The sequence below is a fragment of the Hevea brasiliensis genome, chromosome 3 (genome assembly GCF_030052815.1).
Source record: "Hevea brasiliensis isolate MT/VB/25A 57/8 chromosome 3, ASM3005281v1, whole genome shotgun sequence".
In the NCBI taxonomy this organism is placed as follows: domain Eukaryota; kingdom Viridiplantae; phylum Streptophyta; class Magnoliopsida; order Malpighiales; family Euphorbiaceae; genus Hevea; species Hevea brasiliensis.
In genome coordinates, this window is record NC_079495.1 from 102710889 (window position 1) to 102731607 (window position 20719).

At 30.0% G+C, this 20719-nt stretch overlaps 1 protein-coding gene across 4 annotated transcripts; it reads right to left on the reverse strand.

The window, feature by feature from the left end:
• Positions 1–3445: 3445 nt before the first annotated feature.
• LOC131169102 (uncharacterized) lies at positions 3446–19494 on the reverse strand. Of its 4 annotated transcripts, none has more exons than XM_058144288.1 (10): positions 16391–19493; positions 15849–16247; positions 12880–13599; positions 11027–11869; positions 10220–10930; positions 7693–8433; positions 6795–7565; positions 4323–5120; positions 3969–4072; positions 3446–3769 (listed from the first exon to the last, which is right to left on the reverse strand). In XM_058144288.1, exons 1-9 carry the CDS (start codon positions 19127–19129, stop codon positions 4022–4024), a joined length of 7773 nt encoding a protein of 2590 aa, XP_058000271.1. In that variant the 5' UTR covers positions 19130–19493; the 3' UTR covers positions 3446–3769; positions 3969–4021. The 4 variants fall into 4 exon arrangements, with proteins under 4 accessions (XP_058000271.1, XP_058000273.1, XP_058000272.1 ...); XM_058144290.1 differs by having other exon boundaries at positions 3962–4072; XM_058144289.1 differs by having other exon boundaries at positions 3924–4072.
• Between the last annotated feature and the right edge of the window lie 1225 nt (positions 19495–20719).

Below are 20719 nucleotides of genomic sequence, written 5' to 3' on the forward strand. Positions count from 1 at the left end.
AGTATTATTCGATTAAAATTTGGTAAGATTTATTTTAATTGCCCGAGTAACCTATACTAGTCGATTAGACTGGATAAATGGGTAAACTGACACTGGGTACTAAGTACCTCGGACCATCACACCATCGGTCACATTGTGTCTCTCGTGCAAATGTAATGTACCTAATAAGTCAGAATAATTATTAGGGATAAAACCCAAGTATAACAACTCAATCAGCATAGCCAAAGGCTATTATATCACAGAATGGCACAGAAGGCCATAAAACACAGAATGACATGAAGCCATATGCATTATTGCTAACAGAACCCTATTGGCATGCCAACCTATCCAAAGCAATCTTGCTAGGTGTACTAGGACATGTTACACTCTTAAATTGTATAATTCTTGAAATTTAAGTTTAGGTGTTACTATTCATTTCATTAGTCAACTAAAATGTTGACTTTTACATAGACAATAGGTACATTGATTTTAATACTCTCAACATACCACATTTTACATTCTAAAGTTGTTGGTATTGGTTGCCAATACCATTTCTAAGCTTAGGGTTAGTTGTTCAAAATTTTCAGATTTTAAGCCTTGTGTTTACTGTTCCATTGGTCATTTTTATAGTGGGAATTTGGAAAAGTTATCAACATGAAAGTTGTTCCTTATGGTGTTTAGTTACATTTCCTTTTTTGAATCACTCCATTTGAAGTTTTTGAGCTCAAGTTATGGCCTAAACACCATAACTGGCTGGATTACAAACTTTCCAGATTTTCTGGACTGACCAAATCTACAGTGTTTTGTATAGTGACTGCAGGTCACTTTTTGAACCTGTTATGGTCAAAATTTGAGTTAGGTTTCTTCATGAAAGTTGTAGATCTATATCTTAGCTTTCTGCTGGTAAAATTTCAGGTCAATTGGACCTTTCTACGCTGAGTTATGACCAAATGAATAAATACTGTTCATTTGGTCATTTTGCCCAGGCAGAATGTAGGTCACTCGGATTAGGGCAATCTTTAGGTCAACTTGGTTTGGTTTTATGGGTATGGTTTCTTCACCAAAGTTGTGCCATTATGTGTTTAGTTTCATGTCCAATTGGCCTTGTACCAATTGAACCTCTACAACTCCAGTTATTGCTGCCCAAACCTACTGGACTAAAACCTAGTCCTGCAGGTCACTAAGGGCAGCAACACTAACTTCAATTCCCACTAAACAAACCACTTTATTTCTTTTTCACAAATAACCAAATGGTCACTAATTGACCATTAAAACTTACTTTCACCATTACATGATCAAAGTCTCAATTTCATACCCAAACCCTAACTCAACCATCTCAAATCATGCATTCACTTACCTTTCATTATCCTAACAATAGATTAGTGTTAAAGGGCAGCCACCATACCATTTTAATTCCATGAAATCCTCAAAACCCTACCAAGTTCAAGGATTCCAAAAATATTGGGGAAGTTATGCTATGATTTTATTTAAATTTCTTTGTAAATATCCACTAATTCTACTCCTTCCACATGAATTTAAAGAAAGAAAACAAATTTAGTCACTAACCTCTAATGGAGTAAATTTCAATCTTATAAGAGCTCCTCCTTTCTACTTCTTTTTGTTATCTTTAGCATGCCCAAGGTGTAAAACCAGTTTTTAATGAAATCACTAAGGGGTTTTATGGTGGAGTTGAAGGGGAGATGGAGCTTTTGGGTGAGCAAAAATGGTGGAAGGGATATGGGAGCTGGTTCGGCTAGGAAGAAGAGATGAGGGCAGATTTCTTTTTGCAATTTTGACTTCTTCTTCCTCTTTTAAATGTATTTAGTGATTTTTGATTGGCCAAAGGATTTTAATTACCTCATGCTTACATAAGCATTAGGTAATAAATCCAATTTATTTTCATTTTCTTTTCTTTTCTTTCCTATTCATTTTTAAATAATTTTTTATTGATATTTGTTCATATTTTATGTCATATAATTCACTTATATAAATGGACAAGTTGGTCAAAAATCATCTCTGAAGACGAAATGACCAAAATGCCTTCCGTTTGGCTTAACGAGCTAAAATTGTGTGTACCGATTGATTAAATTTTTCTTATATTTTCTTAACATTTTATTGCCATTGAAACCCCAATAATCCTTCCCTGAGATCCCAAAAATTATTTCATGAAGTTTTTCCTGAGTCTAGGGTTGCTAACGGCCTTCACCGTCACTTCCCCTTCGAGTTACTCATCACTGGAGTTTCGACTCGTTTAACCTTAGTGCATTTCATTCCTAAAAATTTTCCTTGATTTTTCTGATCATTATTTGGTTTATTTATAACTCCTCACTCTAGTCTAATTATAATTTCAAATATTTTAGCTGCCTGGACAGACATTGGTCACCGGAACAGTAAACTGTACGGACTAGCTAAAATGAGGATGTTACACTAACCACCTGGCTCATATGCAATTTGGAGCTAGCGTACTTGGCACCACATATATGGAACCATTCTTGCTTTATAAGACAGAACATTGGCATTTGTTTTCCTGAAGGGAACTCTAAATGTCAACTTCATAGTCTGGTAATATGAACAATCCCATTTGAATTAGCTTAAACTTAAATCAATCTTAAACTTTAAATTAGCATAATATAACTTTAATTTGCAAAGCATTTGATTGGCAGGCAATTAATCTGGTGAATTCTAACATTTAACTTTATGGCCTAATCACAAAACTAAATAAATAAATAAACCTTTTTCTAAAATTACAATTTAATAAAATCTTTTCAATTTCGATAATTTAAGTCAAGTTAAACCAATTGATTATAATTTTATAAAATTAGACTAAAATTAAGGTAATTTTATCTAGTTGAACACAATTAGGCTTATAATTATCAATCTAAGTCATTAATTATTATAATTTTGTTGACAAAAATAAACTCAAGTTGTTAAAATTGAACGTCTAATTTTAGTTGAATAAAACTGCAATAAATTAGTTAAAATGATAAAATATATTAAGATCATTGGATTAAATTATAAATTAATTAAAGGATTTGACTTTTTTTTTTTAATCATAAGGCTAAACTTTGTTTATAATATAAAAATCATTCAATTAAATTTATATTCCAATCATTACAATAATAATAACCTCTCACATGGTTTGGTAGAGAAAGGTTTTTGAAAGATAGGCAAAAGGCTATGTGATGTTGATCAATAGAAATAACTTCTGAAGATTGAAAGAGAGAAAAACAAATTTTCTAGAGAAACTAATTCTCAAAATTTTATTTAATTTTCAATAATTATCATAACAATCAACTCCAATAACAAAATATCAGAACAAAACAAAACAAACGTCCCAGATGACAATAATAATCACAATTTAGTCAGGGAAGTGTAAAAAGATAGAAGTTCTGATAGTATCAACTGCAGAGCAATTACTACAATTCTATGGCTTTGGGCTGCTTCTAATTTATATTGCTAGCATCTCAGAACAAAACTGACGCAGGTTAATTTTCAGGATTGAAAGTATGCATAAATCGCCTGTTTTCTGTTATCCCACAATTTCTGTTTTTCCATTTCCTAGAGGGAGATTGAAATTTAAGTTTGAATACCGGAATAGAAATAGAATGTCCTAGTACAAGAGACGGCTGCACCGAACTTGATTAGCAAGAACAGCGTTTCCACATGGAATTCTTGAAGAGGCCGGAACTCTTTCAAGAACCAGAGCATAAATACAACTATCCCAGCCTGCCATGTCCAGTACATTGGCGTGCCTTTGCTGATCTTCATCTTTCATATCTAACACTTCCTCCTGTGAGTCAAAGTTTTTAATGATCATGAAAACAGAACGAAATGTTTCATGAATAAAAAATTGAAAAAACAAAAAAATCATCAGTGTTAAATTTGAACCACATTAGAACTTAAGTGCTATCAAGAACTTAGCAATTTGGGAACATTTATTATACATGAATGAAAGACTTCAGCCATAAGAGAACCAATTCACCATGTACCCTCAAAAGGACAATTAAGTCTAATATGTCACAAATCACATGGAACATCAGCCTCACTGGAGCTCATGCATATGAACGCTGGCCTCCCCTGTTTCTTCAGCATTCTGAGAAAACGATATTGACAGCAAAGAATATTAGGACAACCAAGTCAAATGCGAAAGGGGAAATAAATTAATATTTAAAAAGAACTATGACACTATGAATTTTGAAAATAAAGTATTATCACGAAATTTCATGGACTGTTAGAAACAGTCCTCTCAGTAAAAAACGTGAGTAGTCTATGCATAAATTGGTGAAATGATTTAAATACATGATGGAGATAGAATGAGATGATTTTATTTTGTCAGCACATACCGTATGTGCAACTAATGCTTCAATGGTGTTATTAAGGCTGCCTTCCCATTCCCATTCATATTTATGTTTTCCGGTTTGAACTTGCCGTAGTTTTGGAGTGCTTAAAACATCTTTAGCAAAAATCTTCATATTGGGACATGCTCTAATGATCACTTCCTCCAAGGATGGGAAATTGAAGGCAGGATTAGCAGAGCAAAAGCTTGTGAGGCGTGGTAGATCATGAAGCTCCAAATATTGTAGTTGACTGAAGCAAATCTGTTCTTCTTCATCATCTGTTTCACTCGCTACAATTTCTTGCATCATTTCACATTTCTCTACCTTCATTCTTCTAAGTTGCACAAGACTTCTAGATGTAATTGAAGTCATTAGATTTATTAGACCTTGGCAATTTGATACCTCCAGAGTTGTTAAATTTTCGAAAGAAAGAGTGAATGGCAGTAAAATTTTCAATCTGCCACAATCCATTGCTTCTGTCTCCAGATATTGAGAAGCTGGGACTTGCTGGGAGTCTTTCTCCATCAGATGCTTGAGCATTGGCACCTTACATGATTCGGGATGTACTTGCTCACCAATGTTTGCTTCATGTTCTGCTTCAAATGAAGCATCTCTCAAAACAAGTTTCTCCAGATTGATTAAAATTTGAAAGAAATCGGTTGGCAAAAGTTCACATCCACCAGGATAACATGTCAGCTCAATGCCTTTCAGTCCAGACAAGAACACGGATTGAAATTTTTCTGGCCACATATCCTTCATGGTTTTCCATTCCACTTTCAATTCTTCTAAGCTTGGGATTGCAACCTAGGAAAACAAATAAACAAGAATCAATAAACAATACAGGATGACAAATTTAGAAATGGAATAAAAATGGATTAGAATGTCTAAATCCCAAAATTGCTATTCCAATGTTTACAAATTTTTTAAAAAATAAACTTTTGCCGACGGGTTGGCTTTATAATCACTATTAGTATATTTTTTAATTGAATAAAGATAATAAGATATGATTATATGGATTTTCTTATATATTATACTTAATTTATTTAAAATGTTAATTTTAAGAATAACTTGTAAAAAAAATTGTGAAACATAAAAAATAAATACGAAGATAAATATAAATTAAAAATGAATATAAAGAATAAATAATAACATACTAATAAAAAATATATAAATAATTTCTTATAAGATGAAGAATAACTTAATAATATTTGTACAAAGTGTTCATTATCTTTTTCTAATGACTTAATTATGAAAAATATCATTTGGTAGATATGAGAGAAAATTTTCATTAGACATTATATTTTACATTTATATTAGGAGGTGATTAATTTAATTTTTAATGTATGATATTAGTTTATATAATTTATAACTATAACTTTGAGATTTTCTAATATTAATTAAATTGCAACAATTGTCATAATTTTATTTTTATTATAACGAATTACGGATAAATTTTGATAATTGTCCCTAAACTTATCTAATTGTAACATTATAGTCCCTCAATTAAAAAATGTAACATAAAACCCCATCAACTTTCAAATTTTGCACAGTAAAATCCATCTAACCTTCAATTACCAGTTTTTTAGTTAGACTTTAACCTGGACAGTTCCACCATAGAACTTAATTAGTATTTCTCTTTTCTCTCTCAAACCATGTGTAAATTGAATCATTTTTCTCTCTATAGGCAAAATAATTTTTCATGTGTAAAGAGAATAATTTTACACTTTGCATGAGAGATGAAAGAGAAATATTGACTAAGTGTCATGTTGGAGCTATTCACATCAGTTTCTAACTGAAAAATCAGTAATTGAAAGTCAGAGGGATTTAACTGTGCAAATTTTGAAAGTTTAGGGGATTTTAAGTTACATTTTAAAGTTAAAGGACTGTAGTGTTAAACTATATAAGTTCAGAGATAGTTGTTGAAATTTATTCAACGAATTAAGTATGTAATTTTATGATTATAGTGGAAAGTAAAAAGGTTGCTTTAGTTTATATAGTTTATAGCTATGACCCTTAGTTTTCTTAGTAAGGTTGCTTTAGTTTATATAGTTTATAGTTAATATTAATTAAATTATAACTATTATCGTAATTTTTTTTATTAAATATCTTATTGGTCAATTAATATTTACATTCACTACATATTATCAATTGATATTGTAAAATTATTAGGAGAATAAGGGTAAAATGGATAAATAAAAGGAAAAAATCTAAAAGAGTGCCACTTGTAAGTATATTTTGATAATTAGATATTTATATAGATATAGATGGATAGATAAACATTGATAGATAATTAGATAATTTCCACCGCAATCTTACATGCTATACTTGAAGTATATAAATTTTCACATTAGTTCAAGTTTTAATGATTCCTTTTATATACCATTTAAGAATTCCATTTCCAGATTGAATCAAATGTGACTCATAGATACTAAAAAAACCACAATGTTTGTTAAAATTAAAAAGAAAAAAAAAACTGACCTTGCCATCAAAAAAAGCAGCCATGGAAATATCGACATCTCCATTGTAAACAGATTCTTCACTTCCCTCAACAATCACGCTTGAATCTTGTTCATAGCGAACTGCTGAAGCTAATAATTCCATCTTTGGACAGTTAACCACATCAATTTTTTTCAAGGATGGGCATTTCAGAACATCTCTTGCAGAATAAAAACATGACAAGTTGGGCAAACACTCGATACTAATGGAGTGCAATGATGGAAATATGGTCCTGTCCCTTCCTATTTCATAGTCTGCTTCTTTCCTGATGATATGTTCCACCATTCTACATCTTTTTACTTCCATATGTTGGAGATTTACGAGACCCAGAGCCATGGACAGAGTAAATATATTAGCCAAGTTGCTGCAATTATGAACTTGCAGAAATTTTAGGTTTTTAAAGCTCAAAAATCCTTGAGGATCCTTGTCCCACACGTGCCTCAACCTAGGCAAATCAATTAACCGCAATTCATTTAAATTTCTTGTTAGCCCATGATGACCTTCATCGGCATTTAGCCCTTCCAGATCAAACACTTTTTCTACTGAATCACATCTCTCAACAGCCAGCTCTTTCAAATTGTAATTCGCGTGCTTCAGTAGATTTGATGATATGGCATTTGAGAAAAATGCACACTCGTCCACCAACAAACTTTTTGAATACCTCAAGCGCTTGAATGGAAATTGGCAGTTCCAATTTTCTTTCAGCATCGGAAAGTTGGAGAGTTTCACATGACTGATGCCTTCAAATCCGATCTACAAATCCAAAATACTGCATTAGCGGAGAACAAACAACCATTTAAATACATACATTTAACCAAACATATTAACCACCTATGACAGAGATCAATAGCGAGAAAAGTAGGACCTGGTAAATACATACCGCTCTCTCATACAACTGTTCAATGGTGGCATTGAGATCGCTTTCCCAATGAAATTTTCCCCACGCCACTCCTACAATCTGTAGCTTTGGCGTGCTTAACACTCCAGGATTGAAAATCCTCAAGTTGGGGCATTCTACAACAGTTACTTGTTCCAAAGATGGGAATTTGAGAGTGTAACAGCCCAAACAGAAGCTTGTGAGGCTCTGTAAATTTTCAAGTTCTAATGTTTTCAATTTGGTGAAAACAATCTCTTCCGTTGTTTCACGGTGTTCACCTCCTACTATTTCCATCAACATATCACAAGAATTTACAGTCAATATCTCAAGTTGAACCATACTTTTGGCTGCTGTTGACGTCACCATATTTTTCAATCCATTGCAATTACTAACTTCAAGAGTTGTTAAATTTTGGAAAGTTGCAGATGATAGTGCTAAATTAATCAAATCACCAAGATTGTTGAGCTTTAAAGCTCTTATCCGTGAGGGTGTAATGGTATCTTTCTGGTCACCACCGAGTCCTTTTAATACAAATAGCTCCTCAAGAGAAGAGTCACGAACGCCGAGTTCTTCAAGATTGGGTAATTTTGGAAGGAAACGAAATAGAGAAGCACAAGATTTGTCTGGAAAGAAGCGCAGCTCAACAACTTTTAGTTTGGAACAGAACTCTGTTGGGAATTCAGATTGCAACAGCATCATGACAGATTTGCTGTCTAATGACAACTCTTCCAATTTGGGAAACATCTGCATTTCAAAAGCAAGTAGGAGATTAAATCCAAGATACTAATGAATCATTGAGGGATTTCAAAAGCTTTGGGGGCCATTATACTTGGATTGAAAATATACATGCTGAATTGTTTTTCCTTTTTCTTATATATATATATATATATATATATATATATATATATATATAAGTAGCGGTATACTCGTCCATTGCAGGGATTTTTTTTATAATTTTAAAATATTTAATCAATTAATATTTTTAATGAATAAATATTTATTGATAAATTTAAGAAATGGAAAAACTTTAAAACATAATTATTTTTTCTAATTTTTTAATTAATTAATATTTTAAACACGTCATTCTAAAAAAATTCATTTAATTTTTTCTGTCAATAATTTAAAAAAAAATCAAATAATTAATGGGTAAAAGCACCATTTTATACATATGATATGAATGACTCCAAACGGTTATGAAAAATTTAAAGAAATATTGAATAGTAACATAACGAAGCCAATTAATATAATTAATAAAATTAAATATGTATTAATTGGTTTAAAATTAATAATTAAATGTAAATTATTTTATTAAATAAAGAAGAAAATTCAGGTAAATAAAATATTTATAACATACATTTAGGATGCTATTTATATTTTATTATAATAAAAAAATTAGGTATAATAATTAATAAGTAATTTAGCCAAGTAAGAAAGAGAATGACCAATTCTTTGTAATTTTTATAATATAATTTTCAATTTTTACTGATATAATTATTAAATTTTTATAATGAAATGAAATAGCTAAAAATTTAAAAAACATTTAAAAAAGAAATTTATAAAAATTTAGGAATTAAAATAAGTATTAGTTAAATATATTGAGCAATATTCTCTTCATAATAAAATTATTTTAATATTAATAAATTTTTTATGATTAATAGTCTCTCCTTAATACAAATAAGATCTATATAGATAAAATATACAAAGGAATTGTGAAAATGAAAAAAAAAATCGATGATTAAAAATATATGAATACTTTAAAATGTACATTAAAGAAAAAATAATATTAGTTATATCTTTAATAAATTAAAAAAGTAATATAATAAATTTAATTATTGGGACACTGATTGGCAATTAATTATTACATAAAATAATTATTTAAATTATAAAATTTAAGAAAATAATGACAATAATAAAAATACTTAAAAGACAATAAATACTTATTAAAAAAAAGAAATAAATACTTAACATATAAATAAGTTAATTTATAAATGGTTAACGCTACGTGAAAGTTTCAAGGAAAATTTTACCTACTTTAGATAGATAGATAGATAGATAGATTGAGTCACAATCACTCGAACTCAATTAATATTATTCTTTATATAACAAAAAAATAAAATTAAAAAAAAGCAATATAATATAAAAAAAAAGAGCATTTAACACTTAAGTTACTAAACTATACTTCTAATTTCATCTCAATAAAAAGATAATTAGGAGAAGCACAATCAACTACCAAAAGAAAAGAAAAATAAACACAATCAGCTAATGGCATAGATGCCACTATTTGTTTTTGTACTTCAATCATGTAATTTCTATTATATTCATTAATATAACACTAACGCTGCATAAAATTCGCATCCTGTTCTCGTTTGCTTCCTTTGGGACAAGAAGAGTCAAATAACAAATTGATATTGAGACATTACTGATGATGTTCAACAAGAGTTACGTTATACCACTTAAAATCAATGGAGATTTTATGCATTTTTAGGTAATTAAACCTTGTGATGTTTGAGAAAGGAATAAACACACTAACCTTATGGCTAAAAGGGACATCGAACTCTTCCTTGTCTTGTCTTTGCTCCCTCCCTTCACCATTTCCTTTTGGTTTTTGTTCCCGTAGTAGTGTGGAAAAGAATGTCTTCATGCTTGGACAGTCATATATGCTCATCTTTTTCAATGATGGACATTCCAGATTACTACTTCTTGAACAAAAATTTGAAAATTTAGGCAAACATTCAAGGATCATGGACTTCAATGAGGGAAATATCATCTTATTAGCTTCCTCTACTTCTATTATTCCTTCCATCATGTTACAATATTTCAGCTCTACCTCTTGAAGTTGCGAGAGGCACAATGCCATTGACCCAGTAAATATATACTTCAAGCTGCTACAATTTTCAATTTGGAGCAATCTTAGGTTCTTGAAGTCCAAAATTACCTGAGGATGCTTGTTCCATAACTGTCTCAGCATAGGTAGATTCATTAACTTCAATTCACTTAATCGAGGTAGCAGCCCATTATCAGAAGATAGCCCTTCCAAGTCAAATACTACTTCTAGTGAATCACTGTCCGTTACATTTATCTGTCTCAACTTGTTCAAGAACTGTAACAAATGGGCCGATATGGCATTGGAAGTAAATGTACATGCGTCCACGGTTAGGCATTCTACATTGTGGAAGAGCTTTCCTTGGATTTTGCCATTCCAGAGCTCAGGAAACTTGGATACTTGAAAATCTGTGCCAACCTTTCAATCACAAAAGATAGCATTATTCAAAAATATGTCATCGAAGGATTTTGATTTATCAGTATGGAAAAATAAGGAATGTAGAAGAACAGATACCTGCATATTTGTTAACTGACATGCTATGGTCTCATTAAGGTTTCCTTCCCAATGTTGTTTATCTGCGTATTTGTTCAGTCTTATTCCCCGTAGCTTTGGTGTGATTAAGAATCCTCCAGAGAATTTCTTCATCCGAAAGCATTTTTTGACAATAACGATTTCTAAAGATGGAAAATTGAATACGTGATTCCCTGTGCAAAAGCTGGTGAGACTACTTAAACCACTAAGTTCCAAATATTTCAATTTGCAGAAAATAATTTCATCCTCGTTATGATCTCCATCACTTGCTACTATTTCTGTCATCATTTCGCAATTTTTTATGATCATTTTGGAGAGTTGAACCATACTTTTGGCTGTGGATGCCATTATCAGGTTTTTCAACCTTCCACATGAATTCACTTCAAGAGTTGTTAGTCTGAGGAAAGATGATGATGATGACGGTGCTACGTTGATCAAACTACCGCAATAAATTACTTTCAGAGTCTGAAGACATTGAAGACGCGGTTGTACTCGGGAATCTTGATTCCAAATACACTTCAAATTATCAAGAGAGTGTAACTCCAAGTTTTTCACCCGTGTAAGTATCCTAGCAATAGCATCTTCCTCCTCCCCAACAAGTCCTTCATGTGAGAATAACTCTTCTAAATAAGAGTATGATACAGAAATTTTATCCAGATGGGATACTCTTTTAAGGAGAAGGATTAGAAAAGGACGTGATTCATCCCGCAGAGAGAGCAAGTTTAGAACTCTGAGTTTGGAAAAACACTGAAATGGTGATAAACCATGTTGTATCGCACTCAAGTCCTTGTGCTCCAATGTCAATTCCTCCAATTTGGGACTAACCTGAGAGAGAAGAAAAAAGTTTGCGTTGAATTTGTATATATTAAAAAAAAAATTGATATATATGAAATTATAGTTAAAATAAATTGCATAAAAGTTAAAAGAGTTACGTAAAAATAATTTATAATTATTATTTAGCACCAAAAATATCAGCTTACATTAACAAATGCTTTTTTCACTGTTGAAAAAAATTTAAAAAAAAAAAAACCTTAAAATTAGATTATTAATATTAAGAAACTGCCATATATAATCATAATCATCTTAATACCTAAAATGCCTTTTTATCAAGTTAAGAAAAAAAAAATTATGATGGATATAACTTTGTACTAATAAATGATGTCTCAAACAATAAGTTTTTTGGTTTATATAAATATTATTGAATTATCAAATATCTTATTAAATATGTAATTATTTAGAAATAAGTGTTATTTAAAATTTAAACTTCAACAATAATAATTGTTTTGTAATATTAAAAAATAAAATTATATTTAATTAATATAATATATAAATAACACAAGTATATATTATACGCAAAATGGAAGAATTCAAATTATGATAGTTTTACTGCCTTTAATTTTTAAAGTATTAAAAAAAGATTTATTACATATACAACGTACGTGAAATATAAATTTACTAATTTCTAATTACAGGATATTAGCCCAAATGCCTTTGTTTTATTGCCTAGAATTAAAGCTTACTAATTATTGTTTGTATTTTTTTTTTTTTCCTTTTAGATCTCTATAACAACGTTACTTTTTATATCAATTTTTTTCCAATACTATATATGTTTGTTTTTAAATACTTAGATATTTGGATTTTTTTTATATCTATTTAGGGAATGATTGAAATATAGTATAAAATAGAAGTGGAGTTAACCATCAGAATATGTGTTTTTCGACCTTCCTTTTATTTTCTTACAGATAAAAGAAAATTAACAAACAATTAATGTAGATCAAAATTTTTTAAGTAAATGCTTTTTAAGGAAGAATAGGAATTAAATTAATGGTTCATACCTTTCCCAAGAAAAAGAGAGGTTTTTCAATTGGGATGCTTTCTTGGCCTACTTCTTTTTCATCTGAACCGAATTTCCTCACTTTGTCACAATTTTCCACTTTCAAACATTTCAATTTCGGCCACTCAAAAGTATGTGTCCCTCCTGAATAGAAACTCCTTAGTTTTGGTAGATGTGAAAATATAAGAGTGTGCAACTGAGGAAAGATATTTTTCAGATCTACACCTTCTTCCTGTGCAACTATCTCCTCCACTTCCTCACACCATCTTAATTCAAGCTTTTCAAGTTTCAAAAGACCTTGGGCTATGGAGGCTGGAAAGATATTTTTCAGGACATTACACCATCCAACATTAACTGATTCCAGATTTTGAAAAGTGAAAACTCCTTGTGGATCCTTACTCCATATATGCTTCAATGAGTGACAATTTGCTATAAATAAATCTCTTAGCTCAAATGCTGCAGCAACATTTACTTCTTTAACATTGTACCCTTGAAGTTGATATATCTCTTGCACTGAATCACAATACCATAAATCCAACTCCTCTAATCTCTGGAATCTTTCCAAGACAGCCAATGGAAAAACAGTCACTAGTCTTGGGCAAAATAAAATTGACAATGATTTCAGTTTGCAGAAGGAATCAGCTGCCAGTTGGTTGTGCCATATATTTTTCAAGTTGTTCATATTTTTTATGTACAGTACCTCCAATTTAGAGAAAGAAACCTGCAATAACAAATATACTAACTTGGTATGGTGACATTCCAAGAAATTCAGAATAATCATAATTAGGCAAACATGTATCCTTCCAAAAGAAATCAAAGTGGTTAGTGGAGTGGTGGCCTATCATAATACTATTATAATATTACCTTACAACATAATAATATCGTAGTAATATTAACATTTCTAGAAAAGAATTTCAAAATTATAATATTAACTTCTTTGATTATAAATAATTTTTTATGTAATATAATAATTATTGGTTCAATGAATTTATGGAAATATAAAAATAAAGAGAAATGAATTAACCTAAAAATGAATTTAATTATATATATATATATATATATATATATATATATATATATATATATATATTACTAGAGGTCATTTAATTTTATATATATTGAATTGATAAATATATAAAAATATATTTTTATTAATAATTTATTTTTTAAATTTAGTAATAATTTAAACTATTTATATTTTAGTTTTAAAATATAATATTTCAAATTTTATAAATAAAATTATAAAATGTATTTTTATATTTAATTAATATAAAAAATTTTAAAAATAGAACCCAATATATAAAATTCAATCTTGTAAAACAAGGATATTAATTACCAGAATTTAAATCTAAACTCATCTAAATTTGATAATAAGCATCTTGAAATCATTCTATCATACTGGATCGAGTTAAGTATTCGAAAATACCTAATTTATTGTCATTCTATATTTACAACCAATCTAAAATAACTCAAATTCAAATGATCTATAAAATTGAAAGCAAATACAATACCCTGTACGATGCAAAAATAGCTCGTTTGAGTTTGGTTCAACTCAGTTCAAATTAACCTGACGTTTAAATTGATAAAATTTATTTTGAAATTTCGAAACAATCTACAACCAATTAAATAATTTAAAATATTTGTAATTCAAAATGACCCGTTACAAATTTGTTTAAAAAAATTGAAAGAACCCTAGTTTAAATCCACCACTAATAAAATATAAATATTATTTAAAATTTAACAAATAATACTTTAAATATTTAAATCATAAATGACCCATTTCTCGAAAAAATTATGACCTGCAATAAAAAAAAAATGTAAAAAGTTCATTGAAACTAAAATATTAATGTTATCTAAATATATATGGGTAAATTCAAATACTGATTTATAATTTCTTTTAGGGTAATAAAATGAATTCATTTTAGATTGACTCACTTAATGCATTAGAATCACCAATTTTATTTCAGGGTTTAAATTTTTTTAATTTTGTTTTTCTTGCATATTATTATGTTAAATAATACTCTTACAGGCATCATTTTCATCTAATTAAATTTGAAATCCAATGAATAAGTCAAATCATTTGTTCTATAATAATAATAATAATAATAATAATAATAATAATAATAATAATAATAATAATAATTTACGCGTTTTAAATTCTTTCCATATATATTTCGATACACATATATCAATTAAAACATAAATATAATAGTTTAAGTGCTAATATGCTTTTATTTATAATTTATAATCTATAATATATTAAAATAAAAAGGGTGAATAATGGAATGAAAAAAAAAATTATATCATGCCCATGAATGATTCAGTATTGACTATTATTTATTTTAATAATATTACATTATATGCAAAAAATTACAGCACAATTTATAAAAAAATATTAACATATATAAAAGAAAATACTTCCATATGCATATTGAAAAGTTAAAGCGGGGCATTGACTCTAAAGTTTTTTTTTTTAAATCAAAATTTTTTTTCACAAATTATAATATTTTATTTTATTTTTATATTTTTTTAATATAAAAAATACACGAACACACAGACCATTAATAAAAATAAATCACTATTAAAACCATAATAATTTTAAGATAATTTTTATTTTTATATAACTCAGGACATACTCCACACACGCAATTTTGCATTGAGTAGTGTATTTTCCAGTCTCACTTTATGGCCCGACATGTAAACAAGCCCTATATTTTCCAAATAACAGCTCCTACTATCTTTGTCTTTGACAACCAAATTATCAACCCAATAAAATTATTTAAATCGAAAGAAAAGAAAAAGGAATTCCTAAAATCACTTGTACAATTAAAGTTATAACAAAAACTCTATAATTTTAAACAACGAGTCAACACTTATGAAATTATTATACTAATGGCAATATAAAAAATATTTTATGATCTCCACAGATGTATAATATAGCATATGCATACAGGAATAACAATTACGTACCATTTCATCAAAGAGTGGTTGAATTTCAGTGTTACGTTTCGTATCTGTTTTGGCAACGAAAGTCACCAATGCTCTGCACCCATCTATTGTTAATTCTTGAAGGCACTGAAATTCAATTGAATACCTCTTCCTCTTCTTATTTATCCTCTCTTCCTCTTCTTCTTCTACTAGTTCCTCTGTCAGTAATATCTCTTCCATGGAATTACAATCTTTTATCCTAAGTTTTTTAAGCTGCAAAAGACATTTAACAATTGAAGTTGTGAATAAATGCTTCAAATTGTTGCATTCATACACAATCAAACTCGTTAAGTTTGAACATGTTGCGGAAAGTTGGTCGTTCCATATCCTTTCACAAGCAACTGAGGTTAATTGCAATTCCTCCAAGTTGGGAAAAGAAACCTACAGATAAAACCATTCTTTTAAGCACAGCACTTACACTTTTACTTCTTTAAAAAATAAGATATAAAATAAAAGATTTTAGCTAGACAAAATTCTTAATAATAACCGTAACTTGGAATTCTAATGCTAAAACTGCGACATACCATTCTGTTGAAAAGTGATAATTCAGCACCAAGCTCATCCTCCGACACAATTTCCTCAAGTGGACAGGCTGTCAATTGCTTTTGTCTTGCTTCTGTTCCTGTAGCCACCTTCCTTTTCCAGCAAAAGCTTCTGAGGTTTGGTAAATCATTTAGCTTCAAGGAGCGCAGTTGATTGAACTCAACCACTTCATTGTTGTATTCACATTCATCTATTATCATAGCTTCTAATCTTTGGCATTTTCCAACATCTAAGGTTCTTAATTTGCTAAATGAACCTCGTGCAAGTTGACCGTGACAAATTGTCTCCAGGTTCATTAAATTTTCTAAAAACAAGGACTCTAGGATGGGAAAGGCAGGATATGGAGCCCATTTTGGTGAGCTGATAATGCGTTGAATCAAAACGTCATTTTGGAAGTGGAAGTGCTTCAACCGTGGAAAGCCTTCTCCATCAATATCATACAACACATTTTCAATTCCCCTCACTTCATCTAAATACAGATCTTCAGTCTCCCTCAACAACACTCTAATCCCATGCTCCAAGTAACTACTTGTCTTGAGCTTGAGTTTTAGAGTTCTTGAAGTTTCAAAGTTTACACGCCAGTCCCATACATCTCCTATGAGTATTCTATACCTCTGCAATCCATTGAAGAACAGGGCTTTTGGTATTATCTTCGCATCTACAACTTGTATTTCCAGAGTTCTAAGGTGAGACAACCCTTCCAACTCAGCAAGGTTTGCATTCCCCTGATTGCTGATTGCTTCCGCCTCCCATTCAACAAAGCTGTTGCTCACATACAATTCTTCTAACATGGAAAACTTGGATAAGACATTTGCTGGAATGACTTTAAGATTGGAACAATTGCCGATATCCAGTAATTTTAGTCTACTTAATTGTTCTATTTGTCTGGGCAACTCAACAATATAGGAATCTGCTAAACTGAGAACTTCTAGTTGCTTTAGCTCTCCAATGATAGCTATGTCATCCAGATGGCATCGATGCAAGCACAAGGAATGAAGGTTTGTTAGGAAACCAAGTGATGAAGGCAGAGACATGAAACACATCCCTGTAAAATCCACTACTTTGAGTCGTCTAATTCCATCAAAAATTAATTGAGGGATATCCAAAGAAAGATCTTCAGTGAAGACCGACAATAAATCAGCTTTTGGGCATTCCATCCCTTGAGGAAGTGCTTGGATATCACAGTAAGGTATTGAAATTCTGGTGCAATCCTTGGTTGGCAATTCCCCCAACCCAGTACCACTTGTGCCTATAAAAATATGTTGCTCTTTAGAAGCTATTAACAGGGCAGTGTCACGAACAGTGTCATGCATTTTCACATATCCATTCATGTCACCATCTAGCAGTAAACACTCAGCTTTCAGTTCATCAATCAAAGTATATACTTTGTTTCTCGCTTCTTCAACAGTAGCTATGTGCTTAAATAAACCCACACCCATACCATATTTTAGCAAGTTTTGGATCTGAATATTAGACTGTCCAAACAGACCACAAAGCAAGAAAAACGACCTGAGTTCACTGCGAGGCAAATTGTCGTAGCTTAACTTAAGAACCAAGTGCACCTTTTTCTGTATTTCTTCATTATCCAAGTCAGAAAGTTGCTTCAGCTTATCATCCCACATATATGACTCCTTCATTTGCAAATCTGTAGCAACTTTGAGTATGAGAAGCGGCAATCCTGCACATTTTTTTGCAATTTCAGCTGCTAAAGGAGGTAACTTAGGTTCTTGGCCATCAGCTACAGATACGGTGAATTTAAACAAATTCCATGCCTCTTCTTCTCGTAGAACTTCAAGTTCCAAAACTTTCTGCGCTCCCATCCTATGGCACACATCTCTTCTCCTCGAAGTCAATAATATTTTGCATCCCTTGCAATCGGCCCCAAATGGAATTCCCACTTCCTCTAATTGAAGGTTTGTCCAAATGTCATCAAGAATGATAAGTATCTTCTCTTTATTCAATCTCTCATATAGTCGATTTGCTCTTAGGAGGATTCCCTCCTCATCAAGATCAAGACCCAAGACTTCAGCAACCTCCGCTTGAATTCTTCTGAGCTCTGGCGATTGTGATACAGCAACAAAAATCACAACATCGAATAACTTATCATCTTGGGCTTGTCTATGGACCTCCCTAGCTAGGGTGGTCTTACCGACCCCGCCCATCCCATAAACACCAATCATGTTAAGATTAGGATCTCTCAGCGAATCCATTATTTCCTTCAAAATTGACTTCCTCGAAGGCAGTTCCTCACGATCATATACAGATGGGGCCACTTTCTGCTTTGGAGGTTGAGGGTGGCCAATTGGTTCAAGTCCACCCTGATTCCGAAGCTTATCAATCAACGAAGCTTTCTTTTCTGCTTTCTTGCTGAGGTGGTAGCGCGTCTTCAAATTGGGACACAAACCGATGAAGCACCTCTCCTTCGCTTGTTCTTTGACTTGGATAAGTTGCTCGGCTTCTTGAATAGCTTTTCCCGCACTGATAAGCCACTTGCTGACGTCATCGTAGATCTCCTCCCCTCTTCTTGAAGCATCAGCAACTGATTGCTGCAACCTGTCTCTTTTGCTGTTCAATTGCTGAGACTCATCCTGGAGCCTCTCAACCTTTGTCTTGTAGGTGAAAGGATAACTAATGTGTCGTTTGATAGGAACGACAACGAATTGCATGATGGGATCTTTAATGATCTCGGTGAAGATGGAGATAAACATATCCAGTACCATTTTGATTTTTTTTTTTTTTAAAGAAAAACTCAACTCTCAGGAAAAAAGAAAAATTGAACAAGAAATGATGATAACAGCAAAGAAAAATGAGAATATGACTGAATGGAAGCAGAGAATACAGAAACAGATGAGAGAGAGAGAGAGAGAGAGAGAGAGAGAGAGCAAAAGGAGTGTAGAGATGAGTGAAAGGAAATAGAAGTGAAATGCAAGAAAGATGTAGACAAGAACAAACTATACTGGGATCAGAGTGAAGACTGAGAAGCAGACGGAGAAAGGCAGTGGACAGAGAAATGGTGTTAGAGAGATCACTTACAAGTCAACAAAGTCCTGCTGAAAGTAGCAGACGTATAGTCAGGCACATGCATCTGTTTATTGGTTAAATAAATAAACTTGCATCATCCAACCTTTTAACATAAAGAATTTGAATTACATTGGAAAAAAGACATTTAGGTTGGGATGGGTAGCAGTGGTTTTGCCACGGGTGGCTTGTTGGAGAGTCTGCGGGTTAGTTTCTATGGGCTGGTTTTCTAAAAAATATTTGAATACAATAATATTTAAATTTGCTTAACAAAACAAAAACAATATTAGCAAATATATGAATTATTTTATTAATTTTTTAAAATTTTGTTTTGAATTAATTTTTTATAAGTTTATTAAAAAATTTTCATATAAAATAAATTTATATTTTTAATTACAGATATACATCTAAAATTCTTTGATATATATATATATATATATATGGCAAATATTATAAAAAAATAATATTCATTGATTTATAAAAAAATATTTAATTATAATATGTAATATATAATAAAATTATATGAATTTAATATTTTTAAATAATATATAATTACGCATATCAGAGAAAAAAATTTAAATAGATAAATATATATTATTTAAAAAATTAAGTTGAATTATAAAATTAATATAATTAATAGGATGACTAAAATTTATAATACTAATTTTTTATTTTAAAATGATATATTATTAAAAATTTGCAAATAATAATATGTGTATATATAAAAAAAAGTAATATTTTTTTAATATTATAATATTATTCTAGTTCGACAAATAGTTAATGTGTATAAAAAGAATTAAAAATTATATTTTGAATATAAAATTGTTATTTTAATTTAATAAATTTATATTTAAATATAAATATAAAATAGCCTAATTTAATATGAAAAGAGTCTAATTTTTATGTCAATGTAAATATTATATTATTTAATAGAATTTTTATGCTTTTCAATTTAATAATTTCTTTTATTAAAGTTTGATGTTTATTTTTAAAAAAATAATTATAAAATTTTTAATTTAAAAATATATTATAAATTAATTTAATAAAATATTTTATTATAAACTGAATAATTACGTATATAATTTTTACTATAATCATTCAAATTAAAAATAATTATATACTAAAGTCAGTATTTTTTATTTTATTAATATATATTTTTTGTTTTTTATATAAAAAATTTAGTTATTAATTTATTAGTGTTAATATATTTATTAATCTTATTTTAAAGTTTTTCTCCATATCATAAGAAGATATAAAATTATGTAAAATATTACATATCAAATAAAAATTAA

What these genes read in the sequence shown, in the direction of transcription:
- LOC131169102 (XM_058144288.1), bottom strand. Translation starts at nt 19,129, where the DNA reads ATGGTACTGGATATGTTTATCTCCATCTTCACCGAGATCATTAAAGAT. An exon ending in CTCTCTTTTTCTTGGGAAAG is followed by an intron (nt 11,870 to 12,879) that starts GTATGAACCATT and finishes CTTCTCTCTCAG; the next exon opens with GTTAGTCCCAAATTGGAGGA. An exon ending in AACAGTTGTATGAGAGAGCG is followed by an intron (nt 7,566 to 7,692) that starts GTATGTATTTAC and finishes TTGGATTTGTAG; the next exon opens with ATCGGATTTGAAGGCATCAG.